The 18,189-nt window shown below is 33.8% G+C and overlaps 3 protein-coding genes across 3 annotated transcripts; 2 read left to right on the forward strand and 1 right to left on the reverse strand.

The window, feature by feature from the left end:
* The first annotated feature begins 5,951 nt into the window (after positions 1-5,951).
* On the forward strand, positions 5,952-6,902 carry LOC101890468 (leptin receptor gene-related protein). Its single transcript, XM_011297968.3, has 3 exons — positions 5,952-5,970; positions 6,054-6,309; positions 6,429-6,902. The coding sequence occupies exons 2-3, from the start codon at positions 6,073-6,075 to the stop codon at positions 6,543-6,545; spliced, it is 354 nt and encodes a 117-aa protein (XP_011296270.1). The 5' UTR covers positions 5,952-5,970; positions 6,054-6,072; the 3' UTR covers positions 6,546-6,902.
* Positions 6,903-8,684: 1,782 nt separating this feature from the next.
* Positions 8,685-14,234, forward strand: LOC101893624 (TBC1 domain family member 31). Its single transcript, XM_005176771.4, has 6 exons — positions 8,685-8,921; positions 8,980-9,093; positions 9,550-9,701; positions 9,764-11,820; positions 11,889-12,068; positions 13,984-14,234. The coding sequence occupies exons 1-6, from the start codon at positions 8,794-8,796 to the stop codon at positions 14,119-14,121; spliced, it is 2,769 nt and encodes a 922-aa protein (XP_005176828.1). The 5' UTR covers positions 8,685-8,793; the 3' UTR covers positions 14,122-14,234.
* On the reverse strand, positions 14,196-16,305 carry LOC101890636 (alpha-soluble NSF attachment protein). Its single transcript, XM_005176750.4, has one exon. The coding sequence runs from the start codon at positions 15,836-15,838 to the stop codon at positions 14,957-14,959; it is 882 nt and encodes a 293-aa protein (XP_005176807.1). The 5' UTR covers positions 15,839-16,305; the 3' UTR covers positions 14,196-14,956.
* Between the last annotated feature and the right edge of the window lie 1,884 nt (positions 16,306-18,189).

Genomic DNA, 18,189 nt, shown 5'->3' on the forward strand with positions numbered 1-18,189 from the left:
CGACCAGTCATGATTATGACAAATGATTCCATAACATAGAGTACAGCTTAAAACGAGTCTGCGCAATGCGTCAAAAGCTTTCATCAACACTTACAGTATTCAAATGTTATGTTTGTAGATACATAGATATGTAAGCATTGGTAGGCAAGCTAAGGTTTGTTAGCAGGTTTAAGCGTTTTCTTCCAAGTTTGCCCACAATCGAATACTTTTCAACATTGGAGCAACAATTTGCCAAAATAAAACAGGAGAACAGTCCATATTCATTCTGAACTATTTTCTCTATTGTTGCGGCAAACAGAGTTTGTGTCGATGTACATATTGCAGGACAGTTCGTCTGTGTGCGTGTGTGTGTGTGTGTACATATAATACATAGGTATGCTCAGGTGTGTTTGTGTGTACATGCAACGATGTTTGTCCGTGTATGCAGCGGTTTATTTTTAGCCATGTTTTGGGGGTATTGGGATAGGACACACGAATTCTCATTCGTGACAGCAGAGGCAGCAGCAGGTCGCTTGCAAGCGGTAACGGAAATTTTCATCAATGAATTTTTTCGTTAAGGTACTTGTTGTTATTTTTCTTCACACTCCCGGGTTGGGGGTGGGGAGAAATGCGCATATGCGCATTTCATGATACCCGGGAAATTCAATGAATTTTATTTCCATTAAAGTGAAATGCTATCAAACAACAAAGGTAGTAGCAGAACATACACACGCATATAGCTCTCTAACCGAGCTATATGCTATGGAAAGACACCTGCAACAATGGATAAGATACGTTATTAATAATAATAATGATAGTAGCAACAACAACAGCTATGTTTTTGGTATTTGCTATCATAGAGCATTTTTAGACATGTTTGGCGAGGTGGCCGTGAAGGAGAATGAAATATTTTGCGTTTTATTTCAAATTCATTCAAGGTAATACATTTGCAAGAAAAAGCAACAATTATTGTATACTATACACATATACACACACAATACACTCATAGATTATGAATGTTATGTTGTATTCAACTCCGCCATGAAATGTTACATTATCTAGAGGAAAGGTTGATAAAATATACATACATATATATATAGTTAACGCAATATAAAAATATTAATTTCTCGAGCTAAATCTTCAATTTCGGCCTTCAAAACGCATTTAACCTCCATTTTGCAAAGAAAAGCTGAATGTTATCGAAATTTTTAATATTTGGCGAATAGTTGTACATCCAATGGGTATATTGAGTACATGCGATTTTTTTGAAAAAAAAAAAAAAAATAGCAGAGTCTCGAGCCTATATTCGGGGTTAATTGTGATTTTTTACAATTGGCTATTTTAAATTTGTTGTGAAAAGAAAAAGAATTACATACATACAAAAATTGCAATAAAAATATGTAGGGTGAAATGAAAAAACTGCAACCAACTTCAGAATGCTGTCATTTCTAAGCCACTCGTCCGACAGCTGTTAAAATTATTCCGGTGGCAGCTCATTATATTGTCTACAAGCGTACAAAAAAAAGTTATTCGTAATGGAATTCAAGCGTGATACTGTAATTTCTTTATATTTGGCTGGAAACCCAGAAGTGTCTGTCGTTAGAGCACTCCAGCATTTAAATGTGAATAAATCTTTTGTGGCAGCGTAGCCCGACGTCAAGGAAGTTGGCGAAACAAAACAACTATATCAGCAGAAATAGTTCGAAGAGTAAAGAAGAAGTACATGATCGAAGTCCGCGTCGCAGGGCCGAAAAATGGCTCGTGAGCTCAACATATCGCAATATTCCATTCGGCAAATATTGCAAAATGAGCTCAATGTAAACCCATTGAAATTCAAACTCAACAAAAAGTGCAAGAACTTACTCCGCAACAGAAAGAAAATAGACTCAAGAGAATTGCTTCGCTTGGCCGAAAGTGGTGAAGTGCCGAATTTGGTTCTCTCTGATGAGAAAACATTTATTGTCCAGCAGTTTGTAAATACACAAAATGATCGTGTTTACTTGCCAAAGAGATCAGCAGAAAATTTGCACCTTCGGTTGCACACAAGAACTCAAGCGCCGGCCATGGTGATGGTGTGGACGCTAGTATTAATCGACCGTGGCATCAGAATAAATGCAGAATATTCTGGAGGATGTATTAAAGCCTTGGGCACGCAAACATTTTGGCCGCAGACCTTGGACATTCCAACAGCACCATCGCACTCAGCACGCGCCACCCAAGAATGGTTACAAAATGAGGTTCCTCGCTTCATTTCCAGCGCACAATTGGACTATTGTGTCTAGAATATTTTGGAAAGCAAGGTTGGCACAAAAAAATACCGTGTCGATCACCGTCGAGCAACATTCGGGCAGCATGTGATGATTTCATTGGCCGTTTGAAGGCCATAATTCGTTCCAAAGGTGACCAATTCGAACAAATCTTAACTTATTCTAAAATTTGATGCTATATCCGACATTTTTGCATTCATTCAATAAAATTTATAAAAAGAAAAATGTAAAAATTATGGCGTTTGACTTTGTTGCAGTTTTTTATCTCACCCTGTACAATAGGCATATTGAGTTAATGCGAATTTACTTCTATAAACAAGAGAGTCTCGAATCTATAATCGAGTTACCATATGATTTTTAAACTGATATTTCTCTGATACATGATTTTTTAAAGAATATAAGGCTTAGTCGCCAATTCCTTACTGTAAACTGCTACCGTTAGTTCTAAAAGCCAACTCGTCTTTCCTAGTGTGCAACTCGTCTTTCAAAAATGCATATCATTTCAATTAAAGCGCGAAACTGTTTGGGTGCAAGTACATACAAAGCTTGAAGTCACATTTTGTGACATTTCATAAAGGGATTTCAGAGCCGCACTAAAATCTTGCCGTCGTTTTCCTTTATAATTTGACATTAATATGCCTAGCTATGACTTAAAGCTTTGTATGTACTTGCACCTTTAATGCTCAGTATCTGTTCCAAATTCTAAGATAAAACTTTTGTGCAAAATAAAAATTCAGTTGATTTCTATCTACCTTTGAAATTTGCTCAGTTCTAGAACCTGCAAAAATCTCCTAGTTTTGCATTTTTTTTTCAATATCGCAAAGAAAAAAACGATCATCGCAGTAAAAAGTTTTACAATCTTGCAGTTCTGGAATAGAACAATATTTTGGTATACACCTTCGTAAAACTACAGATACAGCCCTGAGGCAATGCCCGCTTCCTGTCAGAATTATTCAAAATAATATCCAAGAAGTTGTTTTTATTTAATTGATTTTTTTGTTCATTTCTAAAAGAGTTAAATTGAGCGAATGTTCTCTCAAAAATATTATCCTAAGTGGCTAATCTTTCAATTCCTTGGCAAATCTGGTTAATATCGTTATTGCGCGTCCCGCAATTTAAGTTTCTTCCAATCATTGATTTTGAATATATTTTGTTTTTATTTTTCAAAACAATAAATACATACACAAAATTGCCAGAAATCAGTTTAACAGTTGTCAGTTTGAAGGTCTGTTTGACACTACAAGACTCCAGTACAAAGTTGCCATATTTCTAGTTTCTTTGAAGTTGAGCAACCTTTCATATTGAGTCATGGTATACACTATTAGTTTCGACTGACAGCTATGGTCGAATATGGTCTGCTTGCCTTAATTTAATAATTTTAATTTGTTGAATGTCGAACTATCGGCCAATTTACGAAATTAGCTTGATATGCATGGTCTATGACTATCTGAAAATTCTCGCTTCTAAACCATAGATGCCCAATGTAATAGTATTGGTGAGAGCGACGAAATAACACTGGAAGAAAATATTTTTCTATTCATTTTATTTAGTCGTCAACGAGATAGCGACGAAAGCACATGTGTGGCGGGTGTCGTAATTTTTTGCTTTTTCAGCCTTAAGCTGGGAATACATAAAGCGCGTATTTGGCTGGCTTAAGTCATCGGCTGGCTTCTTCGGAAATGAACAAAGGAGCCTAGGGCCAAAATCGAACTTGTTCATCTACGAAGAAGCCAGCCAAATATGCGCTTTATGTATTTCCAGCCTTAGTTCGAAAAAAATGAATTTTCAACTGTAATACACAAACGGAACTTGCTTTTCGCGACTTTTATGTGCAAAACACCGTGTAAAATTGTTTACTAGAAAAAAAATAGCCTAGTAAAAAGTGTTAAAGCCATTTAGATTATATTTTTATACAATGATATGCTTATTATCTCAATTTATGCTCTTAATTTTCGATAATTTAACAATCAAATTAAATAAACTCAAAACTTGGATATATTTTAAATATATTGCTCTGTTCCAGAACCTGCAAGAATCTACTAGTTTGGCATTTATTTTCGAAATCATAAAGGAAAATCGATTATCGGAGTAATTATTTGCAGTTCATGCCAGAAATTTGTCAAAAAAATTGTCTGTATTTGAAAAAATATTTTTCTTGGTTCCTTTTAAACTTGCCTGTCAGCACTACTAGTTTTTACGTAAGACCACAGGTTACTCGACAAAAATGTTAAAGACAAAAAAACTCTAAATCAGTAGCTCAACTGTCAAATTTGCTTTCTTTACTCGCTCTCATTTTACTGACGAGATCGTAAGATCGTTGTAACAGACAAAACCAACTTACATGGTTATGCTACTTCGTTCAGGTTGAACGAAAGCATAACAAGTGGAGAAAGATGTAAATGTTTATAAGTGCGGTTGTAAGATTTAGAAGACTTTCCAAAAGAATTTTAGTTTTATTTAATTCTTTGGTTCCTCTTCTATTGAGCTTACGATCTCGTCACTTGGGTAAAAAATGTTTTTTGTCATAGAAGTTATTTTTTAAAATAACTTCTGGGGAGAATATCCCAGACAAAAAACAAGGGAACTGATGAGGATTGGTGGCTCTTTCCGAAACCTAGGTATTCCCTGCTTACCCCCTGGTAAACATTACCATCGTTCTCCACTAATAAACAAACGTTGTTTTTATAAAAACAACAATAAAGGGATAAGCCTGACCATTTTGCAACAACAAAATACTACGGTATCCCGAACAAACAAGCCACACTGTTCTAATTATTATTATAGATTATTAATTTTAACGTATCGTCTTCAATACTATTTTTTTTTAAATGTTGGCGCCCGTTTCAGTAAGGTTTCACCAGTCCGATTTGGACTGTTTACTCTTGGAATTTTGAATTTTGACATTTTATCGCATTTCTGCTAATTTTTCGTTCCCTTATTTTTTGAGCACACCTAATTGAGAATGACATTTCGAACTGTTCTCTATTCTGCTAGTTTTACTACTAAAAAAGTACTGGAACACAACTATTTTGTGTATTGTTTTGAAAAAAATACAATAATTTGAAATTATTTCAAATTTGATTGCAAAATAAATTCATACTTTCGATGTTAATGGCCAACACTATACAATATTGCGATAAAACTCTAATTTCATTCTTTTTTCGCGGGTTTCCCCAATATAAGAATTTTGTTATAAAATTAATAATGAACAAAACCAACTGTTGTAGTGTCTATTTGACACTATAGATTCTAGCACTGAGTTGCATTTTTTTAGTCTCTTTGTGAGTAATGGCTCACAAAAATGAATCGCCTCACCAACATTTCAGTAAAAATTACACTCACAAATTATAATGTATACCCCACTTTACTATGATGTATTACTGTGAAACATAAAAATTATCGATAGCAACATCGTAAACGATAATTCCTATCTAAATCAATTTCAAACTGATGCACCCTGTTCATTGATAATCATCTCACGAACTGTCAATTGTACAACTTTGTTATTGTTTATTGAAAAGAGTGATTAATACAAAGAAATCTTTTTTAACAATAGAAATATACTCTTTTATACATAAATTAACTTTAAAATGGCTGCTTTAAAAGGTAATTTGCAGAACACATTTAATAACCAAGTGATTTTTATTGAAACCCATAATAATTTTGAAATACCTTTCTCTTTGGGACATTGCTTGTGAAAAAAAAAACCAAAATAAATTGCAGCGTAAGTATGCCAACTACAGACAGCGGAAAAATATCTATCGAAACACAAGTCTAATACTTTTTTCATTGTTTACATACATTTAGTTTATTAATATGTGCATTTATGACATGCGTGGGCATGACCTTTCTGATTTTGGCCTGTGCCGTGCCCCAACAAAAGATTTTCTATCCATTCTTTGTGCTGCTGTTTTATGTCCTGTCCGTCATACCGATTGTCATAGCCAAACGACTGAATCCCGGCGCTGAAACAAATCCCAAGACAGAATTTGCCCTTTTCCTAACAGCGGGAATGGTTCTAAGCGCATTTGCTTTGCCCATTGTTTTGGCACATACTGGAGTGGTAAGTTTCCAAATTGGATGCGTAGTTGTTCTTCTCTCCTCAAACTCAAAGTTTATTTAAATTACGTCATGCGTAAATAATGAAGCTATATATTAACTTGTATTTTGTTTACGTTGCAGATTACCTGGCTGGGGTGCATATTGACTTTGGTCAGCAATGTCATTAACTATTTAACCATTTTCGGTTATGTTATGAGAGAAAATGAATTTGATGCTCCATATGGTGGTATGTTCTAAATATGTGTGTCGACAAAGAGATGATTACAATGAGCGATGAAAAGTAATCCATACAAGTAAAGAAATGGATATGGTATTTATAATTTCGCATAGAATTAAAGCTGGCTGTATAATTACATTACACAGCATCGGATGGAAAAAGAAGTCGAGTATTACACATACAAATTGGTACATTAGGCTACATACATATATAAATATTACGCTGTTTTTTTTTTTACATATAATATGCATAACACGAAATAGGCATCAAATTAGACACTCATATTTATTTCTAATCTCATAGGTGTTAAAATTACCGAAAACAATAATAAAAAATAATATTAAAATACAATAATAAAAATCACCACAATAAACAAACTTCAAATGATTTTTTTATTTTGAAAGAAAGCGCTAAAAAATATTGATTCCAATTTCCTCTACTTAAATATTATTATTTGTCCCATACTAATAATGCAGATGGTATGTTGTACTTACTTATTACTTATCATTACTATTAATACTGAAGGTGGCGCACATGACTACCAAATGTGTTCCACTTATAAATAATGATGCTACATTTGGAAGAGTGACAGTTCGAAAACGCCAAGGTAGTGAAACGAATTGCAAAATTCAAAATCACTTTCATCTCAACTGACAATAAATTTTCCTAGTCGTAGTGCAATGAGTGTCTTGTAAAAACTTCAAATTTTCCCAGTGTTCACACGTATAAGTGTCATTTCGACACCTGCTGTAAAAGCAAATTTATACTATTCCCAAGCGTTGAGGCATCTACCTTCTATTCTTTTACCATGAGCCCGTCACACTTACTAAATCGAGTGGCTTTCTAGTTGTGATCTATTTGATTCATGAACAGAACATGGCAGAAGAATACGCTTGTGAGCATTGATATGTAAAAAAATTTAAATGTTTTTTTTAATTATAAGTAGATTTTTATATGTTTTCTTATACGACGTCATTCGAAGGTAATTATAATTCGCGTTTTTCAACAATTTTTACAAATTTAAATAATTTTTCATTCAACATTTTCAATTCAGGAATTGAACTTTTTGAAGGGAAATTTATTTAAATTTGTAAAATTGTTAAAAAATGCATATCATAACAACCTCCAATTGTCGTCGTATAGAAAAACATATACAAATCTACTTATTTTTGAAGAAACATTTAAAAATTTTTGACGTATCAATGTTTCCAAGCGTTGATGCATCTACCTGTATTCTTCTACATGATTTGATTTTTTGATGTGGTTTGAACTACAATGAAAGTTAAAACTAAAATAGTTAAAAATAATATATTTTTTGTTAAATTGTCGAAAGTGGTCTTCTTGGCCGAAGATATAGATACCTTAATTATGTTCCAGAACGAGCAATATACTACTAAGGGGTATTTTTAGCCATTGTTTTTTGGCAACTCTCTTGCTGCCTATTTTTTTAAGGAAATCTATCAATATCAATAAAGGGGAAAAATCAGAAATGTATTACAAAATTCAGATCTAATCATTACTGAGTAATATTTTCGTTAAAACAAAAATAATAATTTGTTGAACATTGTTAATTAAAAGAATCTATTTTGACAGTATAAGAGAGCATATGGACTTACATTGTCATACGCCTTGGTTGATCGTTTTTGATTAGCCGAAATGTTAATTTTGACGGATTGTCATTTAATTTTAATAGTTTTACTAGTTTTCTGTTCCCGTACTGCTGGGCAAAGCATTAACCTCAGAGCGAACGTACCATTTCTCTCTACTTGTTTTACAATTGAAAAAGTACGGTATCATAACACCGGTTTAAACAGAGTTTTATTTAAATACCCAATACTTAATGGTTTGATTATTTTCGCCACTGTTGAGAATTTGTCCTGTAAAACCAAGGACAACATGCTGTTCTATAAAATTATAAAATGAAAAACGTTATGACTGTAGTCAAAATCAGGATCAACTTACAACGCAACTACAAATTGTTTTGTTCTTCTTATCAAGATTTATTGTGTCAATGTAATGAATAATTCCTTGTATCTAAATTATATTTGTCATTTTTTTTTAATTCAAATGAAAAAAAAATTAATAGTCCAGCTTCACACCATTACCGTAATTCATCGGGAAATGATAACAAATCATCATTTATTCTGTGATCACTATTGTGAATGATTCTCAGTTTCCATAGCAACGAACTATGGCATATGTGACCATTTGAATTTTTTTGTTTACACTTCTCTTGGGAAATTAAATTTAATTTTATTAAAAATAAAAATGGAAATAAATCCTACAGAAACAAATTTGGCTGAGGAATTACCTACTAACTGCGATGACAACGAAAAATCTGCAAAATGTTCTTTACATACAAAGAAAATTGCCTTCAAATTAAAGGAAAATAATGGGTACCAAATAAGTTGTTTGTGCTTTTGGAAATTTCAATAATTTTTGGTTTAATTTTAGTAATATATTAACAATACATCATACGGTCAGGGAGAACGACAAAATGTTGCGTATTGTAATAAGCGTAGCTTGCTTTGATATGCGTGGCCTACAGCTTGTAGCCGTGGACAGGAGGTAAGTTATGATTGCATCTGCCAATACGTGTACTCCGTATGAAGAAAATCTCCACATTAATCTTAGACGAAACTATCCTGAATCTAATTACTATAGAAAACGACGAATCAGATTATTCTATAAAACCCTTAACCCATAATACTAAAATCATATTGATCGGTAATAAATCAGCCAATTCTATAACAATAGCAAATTACTAGAATAGTTCCTTAAAACTCCTGTCATTTTTATTCCAACTAATGTCTAGAAGTTGGTAAAACAGCGATGTATATATTTGGATGTAGAAAGAACAAGTTTCGGCACCTCGCATATAGTTTTGAAATTGTACTTTTTATGCTAATTGCAATGATATGCTTTTATCAATGAAATAAAAAAAAACAAAAATCTTCGGGTCCCACGCTTTGCCGTTAATATGTATTTATTATATATTAAATTTGGTTTTATATTTTTGTGTAGAGGAACGATTTTTGTGTTCGATTTGGTGGCAAGACGTTACTGGCGACATGCAGACATCCTAGCCAAACCGAGTGCCATTACAGCATCGTATAAGGAACATAACCAGTACATTGTGGGTAATAAAGAAGGCTTTATTGTACTCTTGGATGTGGGTAAGTGTTGGCATAAAGCAAAAAATAGTTACCTATTTCATTACATCTCAAACCTATTACAGACAAAACACAGTTTTTACATAAAAATAAAATATCCAATGATGTCATTAACGAAATAACTTTCCCTGGACAACCTTTAGAACCCAAATGCTTAATGCTTATACGGGCCGGGCGTTCAGCAATAATAATGGATTTTCAAAAATTTACTTGCACCCATCGCTTGGATTTCGACAAGCTGCAAATGTCACTGAAATATGCCTCATATCTGCCACAATCGGAAAATATATTGACTTGCTTCACAAATGATAGCATTCACATTTGGTCGGGAGTTTCGTTGGAAGTGATACGAGTCATATATCCAATACGGCTGAGGGACAAAAAACTTCAAACCGAAGAAGCCTTGCCGGAACTTACATTAGACTATGACAAAACTGGAGAACAGTGTGCAAACATAAATACGGGCCATGGTTTAATTGCCGCATATGCTTATCGAATGGATGGTTCGATATTTGCCCTATCAACATGGGATAAATTTTTGCTCTTTCTCAGTCCATATACCTTTGAGCTAACTTCTTTGGTAAATTGTAAGAACTTCGTGTTGTTACACTTGTCTTTGTTGACAAAACCAAATGATCAGTTTTTAATTGGTTTGACCAATAGGGGATCCGTTGTTATGTTTGATTGCATAAACACAGAATATAAACTAATCATAGACATTGGCCCAGCAAGATCTATAAAACCTTCTTTAGATAATAAATATCTGACAATAGGCCGTTCGTCTGGGGAACTGGCTCTATGGTCCATTTGCCATCTTTTATCTGTGCTAAAGTCACAGCAAGAATGTATGACCATCCTTAGAACGGCTTTTAAGCAAACAAAACCTTTTAAGTTACCATCAACTGAATTGGATGGCAAATTCCAGGATGAAATAAAAAAGCTTTTAACACCGCATCGTTTGCAGCAAATTTTACAAGAATTTCATTGCTACCCGGCAAAATATAGAAGCTTGATTTGGTGTTCATTGCTGGTGTTACCTCACAATAAAGTGCAATATAGTGACTTGGTACAAATGGGCACCCCACCAACCATAGCCCGGAGATGTCGAAGCATAAACATGAAAAATGATACCCTGAAACGGGCACTGATCAAGTGTTGGTCAAGTCTTAGTCAGTGGTGTAAAGTCTTGGCCCATAGCGAAATATTGCCCGATTTAATATTTCCGTTTGTAAAAATCTTTCAACAAAATCATCTTGTGGCATTTGAAGTTTGTATGACTGTAATCACCAATCAGTTTCAATTATTTTTTGAATACCATCCACTGGAACCTTCCAGTTATCTGGGATTATGTGCCAATATTTTACAACACTACGATAAAATGTTGTTTGATTACTTCGTTGCCAAAGATGTTACACCCACAATATATGCTTGGAATCTTTTGAAAAATTCCTTTAGTGAAGTCCTGGATGAGGAACAGTGGATGTGTTTGTGGGATAACATACTTTCGGGCCCGACATATTATCTTATATTTGTTGTTGTGGCCTATAACATTATGCAAAAAGAAATTCTATTACGTCTCCCAGATAAGTTTATCATTGAAAGATTCTACCATGATCAAAATCCAGTAGATGTGCGTAAATTGATACTGAAAACTCAAAAACTATTAGACAAATGTCCCGGTCATTTACATCCCAAAAGATATATGTCAAACTTCCAACCCATACCACAAAAAGTTTATCCAAAATTCCTTAATTATCCCAATGAATGCTTAAAAAAATATGAAGATAAAGTTTTAGATTTACAATCAGTTAACACGGCAATTGATACTCGTATGCGTGATTTAGAATTGGAAGAGTTGGAAATAATGAAACGTTTGGAAGATGGATTACGAAAAGAGGAGCATACAAAACGTCTCAAAGAGGTGGAAAAGTATTATCAAGATACTTTGAGACGTGAGGAGGAACGCATCAATTGTCAACGTAAAATGCTGTTATTGTATCGTAAAGAGTTGCGCCATAAAAAAGCTGAAGTTGCAGCCGCCCTACAAGAAGCTGAGCAGCGAAAGGGTATATTCGTAAAAGAACATGAACTCCATTCTTTGCAGTATTATATTGAACAAGAGGTAGGGGGAGTTTTGATTTTCGATGGGTATTAAATAACATTGCTTGGTTTTCTCTGAAATTATTACAGCGCATGTGCAATGATATTAATTTAATGTGGGCTGAGGAGGAACTTCAAAACCAGGATCTGGAACTGCTGGCTCAGAAATCCATGGAGCAACATTCGACGCCTTCTTTGACCATAACATATTATGATGATATATGCAAATTACAGCATGAACAGAAGCGCCTAAACAACGACATTAGAAAGGTAAGATGAAAGTTGTTTTGATGAAAGAAGAGGTTGGATGAACTTGTGTTGAACGAAAGAAAGTAATTTATATTGTTACGACCCTTTATGATTCTTGACGAGATGCATGTTTGCAGTTGTCATAGCTATGTTTGCATAGCCTACATCCAGAAAGTTTACCAGGACAGAGAGCTAGTAGAAATATTGGATATATTGTTCGGAAAACCATCTGCACATGGTGGTAGGGAAAAAACCTTACACGATAACCATTGATAATGTTCAAAGAGCCCAATTTTTATTAATAACAGGTGCATTTCGGAGTACAACTGAAGCTCCACTAAATACCGTATTAACTTAAATCCATTAAGCAAATATTTGAAGGCCAGGTGCGACCTGAGACTCAGAGAAGTATCAGTTCTTTGGACATTCTACGATTCTAGGGCATATGCAACACATAGGACATCCACATACCTGACAGGGAACTCTGCATCCGTAACAATCTACCTACAAATGATATAAATGTCTGTACCGATGGAACAACGTTGTAAAGTGAAACGGTGCATGTGTCCTACAAGCCTACATATTGGAAACTCCTGAAAGCCTACATATTAGAAACTCCTTCAAACTTAACAACTGTAGCTTATTTCAGGTAGAAATCTTTGACATCAAATAAACCATACTAAATTGAAACGGTCGAACATTTACTCTGCCACTGTCCAACTCTTTTCGATGTAAGGCTGGTTTAGGGATGGACAAATTATGCACGATCTGTGTTCATTCTTTAACAATGAACAAGTATCCATTCCTCAGCAAAAAGACTAAAGTGGCTAAAAACATTGCCTTCTCTTCCTTGTAGATTAGTAATAATTTTTCCTTTTCTGTGGCACTCTTTACTTTTCCAGTCCGACGTTTGGAAACAAAATACAGTTAATGAGACAGGCCCTACTCCATACATAGTATGGGGGATATATTAAGTTCGTCATTCCGTTTGTAACTCATCAAAATAATAATGTTAGACATAACAAAGTATATATATTCTTGATCAGCTTAAAATTCTAAGGTCAGTCTTTTGTCTGCAGGCAGGTCAAGTTCGAAGATGGGCAATATCGATCCATGATATCGCATAGCCCCAATACAACGGTGCCCCCCGATATTCGGTATTTTGATGATTTTAGCCACATTTTCCATTGGAATTGTCTGAAATTCCACACAAGGAGTTCTTTGTAGGTACTTCACCCCATGGAAGAGAATTTTTTATATAGATCCACACTATCTTATAGTCCCCATACCCCATACAACGGTACCCCCCGATATTCGGCATTTTGATGATTTTAGCCATATTTTTTCAATGAAATTGTCTGAAAATAAACACAAGGACTTCCTTTTTATTACTTTACCCACTGGAAGAGAATTGTCTATACAAATCCACGATATATATTCGATATTTTGTTGATGTTAGCTACATTTTTCAATGAAATTGTCTAAAAATCCATACTAAAAGTTCTTTTCAAGCACTTTACTCTCTGCAAGAAAAATGTCTATATCGTCGATATCGTATTGCCCACATACAACATTATTCACCGGATTTTTTTTCAAGTTTCGTATTTGAATATTGTAATGACAAAAGTTGACTATGCAGGTCCACGTCTTCGTATAGACTCCAATATAACGGCTATATTCGTTATTTTTATAATTCTAACAACATTTTTAGCGGATGTTATATTTTTTTTTAATTTCCAAATTAGTTTGAAATGGTGGAAGGAGTTCAAAGTTCGCCCGACCGAACTTACTGCTTTTTTACTTGTTTTTTTTTTTTATTACCTTCCCGAAACACAAAAGCCTTTTTCCCTAAAGTCTTCTTAAATTATCTCATCTCCTTCCTTTATCAATTTAAGATAATTAAAAAACAATGTCTCTTTACTCCCCTTTCAAACAGATTGTCAGTCCTCAATTAGCCACGAGAGATTACAAAAACAAAACACAACGAACAAAAAAACCTATAAAGAGTCACAGCGACTTTGAAGCAGAATTGGAAAAATGCCAAATGGAATTTTTATCTTTGACTGGACCCTAACAATAAGCACTAAGAACAACAACAAACGAACAAATAAATATCTTCGCTACATGAAATAAAACACACATGACAAGTTTCCATTAAGGATATTCAATTTGGTGGCGACTAAAGCATTCTTTATTTAAATACCTTTTTATTTCACATGCGGTAATTTTATTTTCTTACCAAGAGAAAAGAATCCCTTTCCCGGTAAATGACCAAGGTATGTTTTTGTTTCTAGGCCTTAGTAAAAGGAATGTTGTGACTAAATATATGGCGAAATTGTTTTCGTTTCAATTTTCACAAGATTTCAATGTTTTGCTTTATTTCTTTGGTTTTAATTTTGTTTTTGAAAATAATTATTATAACATATAGTTTACACATGTGGTATGTGTGTGTATTAGTAATTAATTTAAATATATTTTTTCCTTTATTAATTAATATGTATGGATTTCTCTTACTTTTTTATAATAATTAATAATTGCATTTATTCGAATTAATTTATTATATTTATTTTTTTTTTATAATATATGGAATATGTTTTATATATAATAATATTATTTAAAAAGACAAAAAACAATTTTTTTTATTTTTCTTTATATTTTTTAGAATTTTTTCTAATTTCTTTTCCTTTCTGTTTTTGTTTGTAATTATGCTAAGGGATTTGTTTAAGAAGTGGGTTAGTAAAAAGAATATCCAAGGAAGGAAAGGGGCAGGAGGGAGATTTTTTTTTTTGGATTTCTTGTTAAGTGTTAGTGTTGTTGCTATTACCAACCCTTCGCTTGCTTCTTGCTTAATTTAACAATAATATTAATATGTTTGTATGTATATAGATATATAGATAGAGGGGATATACTTAACAGAGATCGGGATTATCATCGTTGGCCTTCTTAATCCGCAATAGTATGGTGGTATACCATTGATCAAGTCGTGAAATACTATCATAATTCTTTACCGTCTCGGTAAAAGCTTCAATGTCTTGTTCCTCCAAGTGTTCACACAACGATTTGACCAATTTGAATTCCCTCGAATCCTGGAATGCTGGATACATTTGTATATACTTCTCCATGGCATGCTGGCAATTCAAAACATCCACACTCAACTGGCACAAGGCAGCACGGAAGAAATACTCTTTGGCGCTATGCTTGAGCAGAGATGATTCCAGGGCTGAGGCACCAACTTGCTCATAAAGTTCAATTGCCTTCTGATAGTCCTCCAATTGTGCAGCATACTGGGCCACTTTTAGCAGACATTTGTTGGCCGAGCTGTTTGACTCTTCGCCCTTGAAATAGTCAGCAGCTTTTTCATAATGCTCAATGGCCTTCAACAGCGTATTAGGATCGCTTTCATACATTTCTGCAATGCTTTGATGATGTTTTGCAGCCGTGGTAAACCTGCCCATGTCTGTGTAAATGTCAATGGATTTCAATAGACACTGGGCAGCCATTTCCACATCGATTTTCTTATAACAATTCGAGGCATCGACATAATTTGTGCCAGCGTCATGACGACTGCCGGCCCGGGCATGTAATGCGGCAGCTTCACAAAAACACTCACCAGCCTTTGTCCAATTTTTGGACATTTTAAACATATTTCCAGCCCTTTGATAGCATTCTATGGCCTCCTCCACCTTGTTGGAGCCACCGAAAATGTTACCGAAAAATCCCTTTTGCTGACTCAATTTCTTTTCAGCGTCTTGCATTAATTGCAAAGCCTTTTGTTCGTTGCTATCACCCATTTTTTCAAGTTTGTCTTTTTTATACCCTGCTTTTTATACCACGTATGAGCTTCTCTTTGTTTTATTTGAATTTTGTATTAATTTTCTAAGCTCCCAAATATTTAGCAGCTAACTTTTGGCAATTTGTTGTGTATATTTTGCGGAGCAAAAAAACCAATTTGTATGAAAATTTCGTTGCTCTGTTAAAAAATTACTCAATGTATAAATCGATACAATGATGGTAGGACACTGTGAGATGAGTTTGAGACATGCGCAAACTTGATACACTGTTAAAAATTCGGCATAAACTACACTGATTTTTGGCCGAGGATATACATACATACGCATATTGTGTTATTTTTGGTTTATTGTGGAGGAATTTCAATGACCATGCGTAGTGTTGAGATGCAAAATAACGGTCACACGGTAGTGTTTTGGAATTTTTAAATCATCAGTTGAGTACACGTCAAATTCCATTAGTGGCGATTGGATGGTTAAACACAGAAAAAAATATGTTTGCCAATAAGCTTGTTTTGTTTATTTGCTGTATGAAATAGTTGATTAATGTTACAGTCATGGTACGGTCATTGCCCAACTATAAAGTCCCCCTCCAAGCCAGCTGACTACAAAATTTAATGTCAAAATCCATTAAGGTGTTTGATATGACAGAACAAAAGATAAACGAATAGCCAACAAAGTGTATTACGTCATCCGATAAGACCAGGGTCTGGATTCTTGTTTTATGAAAATATGAAATGAAAAATATTTCCTTTATAAAACTTTTCATTTGACATTTCTTTCCTTTATAAAAATTTTCATTTCACATTTTCATAGAACAAGAATTGAGGCCCAGCTAATTTAATTCGTATTGTCAAAATTCATGTTATCGTAATAAATATAAACAAATTTTTTGACAGAATGAAGGTTTCTCAATCACAATGGTAGTTTTTCGTTATGCTTATATGTTCTTTTTTTGATTTTATTTAAATACTTTAATTATTACATAAAGTTGACTTTTTATTTAAAAAAAATAAATTTTGGCTAGTAGTCGATAGCATAACCATTATTTTTGATAGCAGCTGCACATCTACGAGGCAATATCTATAATATGAATATATAACACACTCAATTTGATCCTTGAGTATGATTTCCCAGGCACCTTTAATTTTTTGGAAAATGTTGTGTTTATTTGTTTCCTATTCTCGCTTGATCTTCCTGTCTACGATACTCTAAAGTTTTTCTATAGGGTTTATGTCAGGTGATTGTGCCGGCCATGACAAAACACCGATTTTTGACTTCTGCAACCAATTTTTAACAAGTTTTGTTGCATGTTTGGGATCATTGTCTGAAACACCCAAATAAGCCAAACATTTTCCTCAGCGAAATGGAACAACGTGATGTCCAATACATCTTTGTAAACAAGCCGATCTATAACTTCCTTTATTTAATGGATAGACCCATGGTACAATGAATTCAAGGTAGGGCAGAACTACCATATGATTTAAATTTTTTTATTTTTCTGGCTTAATATGTCAACTTCATTTGCTTATGTGTGTGTCTTCTTTTCAATAATAAAAAAATGTTCAGAAAATATTCAAATTCGGGTGTTTTCAAAATGCTTATTGCAACGAATGCATCAACAAAATTTACAGTTTTTGTCGCGAAATAAACCATAAAAGATATATAGAACATGATATTGAAAAGAAATTTTGACCATTCATTCAGTTTTCGCGGTTTTCAATTATTTATTCAAAATAAATGCAACAAGTTGTTTGACTTTGTTATTGTTTTGGTACTATTTCTGACATTACAAGCCAAACAGGTAGACCTCTATACTTGCAATTTTTTCAAAGTTGACCTACCTTCTCTTCATTGTACCATGGATAGACCCAAGGGGAAAAAATAAACAAACAATTTTTCACTGATAGGATTTTGCCCTCTACGCCACAAAGACATTTTTTTAATTAAACTGGCCCTATTGTTCTGTCTTTTTTAAACGCATTCATGTCACGATCAACAAGTTCTAGATTAACCGCAGCTGATCATATAGGTTAGTTGTCAAAACACTTATTGTGAATGAGTTACAGTACGAAAGATAAACACGCAGTAAGCAAAACGTAAACAAATTTTGACATTTGGTTGGATTGGTGTAACCATGGCAGAAGAATTCAGGTAGAAGCATCAACGCTTGGGAACATTGATATGCCAAAAATTTTTAAATATTTTTTCAAATATGAGTAGATTTTTATATGTTTTCTTATACGACGTCATTCGGAGGTTATTATAATTCGCGTTTTCAACAATTTTTAGAAATTTAAATAATTTTTCATTCAACATTTTCAATTTCAATATTGGTTTGACAGTTCATTGTC

This window comes from Musca domestica, unplaced genomic scaffold (genome assembly GCF_030504385.1).
Source record: "Musca domestica strain aabys unplaced genomic scaffold, Musca_domestica.polishedcontigs.V.1.1 16, whole genome shotgun sequence".
Lineage (NCBI taxonomy): Eukaryota > Metazoa > Arthropoda > Insecta > Diptera > Muscidae > Musca > Musca domestica.

Excerpts from the sequence above, each read along its gene's own strand:
- LOC101890468 (XM_011297968.3), top strand. The coding sequence starts at position 6,073 with ATGACATGCGTGGGCATGACCTTTCTGATTTTGGCCTGTGCCGTGCCC. Across the intron at positions 6,310-6,428 it reads TTTTGGCACATACTGGAGTG|ATTACCTGGCTGGGGTGCAT; the intron begins GTAAGTTTCCAA and ends TTTACGTTGCAG.
- LOC101893624 (XM_005176771.4), top strand. The coding sequence starts at position 8,794 with ATGGAAATAAATCCTACAGAAACAAATTTGGCTGAGGAATTACCTACT. Across the intron at positions 8,922-8,979 it reads AAATTAAAGGAAAATAATGG|TAATATATTAACAATACATC; the intron begins GTACCAAATAAG and ends GTTTAATTTTAG. Across the intron at positions 9,702-9,763 it reads TATTGTACTCTTGGATGTGG|ACAAAACACAGTTTTTACAT; the intron begins GTAAGTGTTGGC and ends AACCTATTACAG.
- LOC101890636 (XM_005176750.4), bottom strand. The coding sequence starts at position 15,838 with ATGGGTGATAGCAACGAACAAAAGGCTTTGCAATTAATGCAAGACGCT.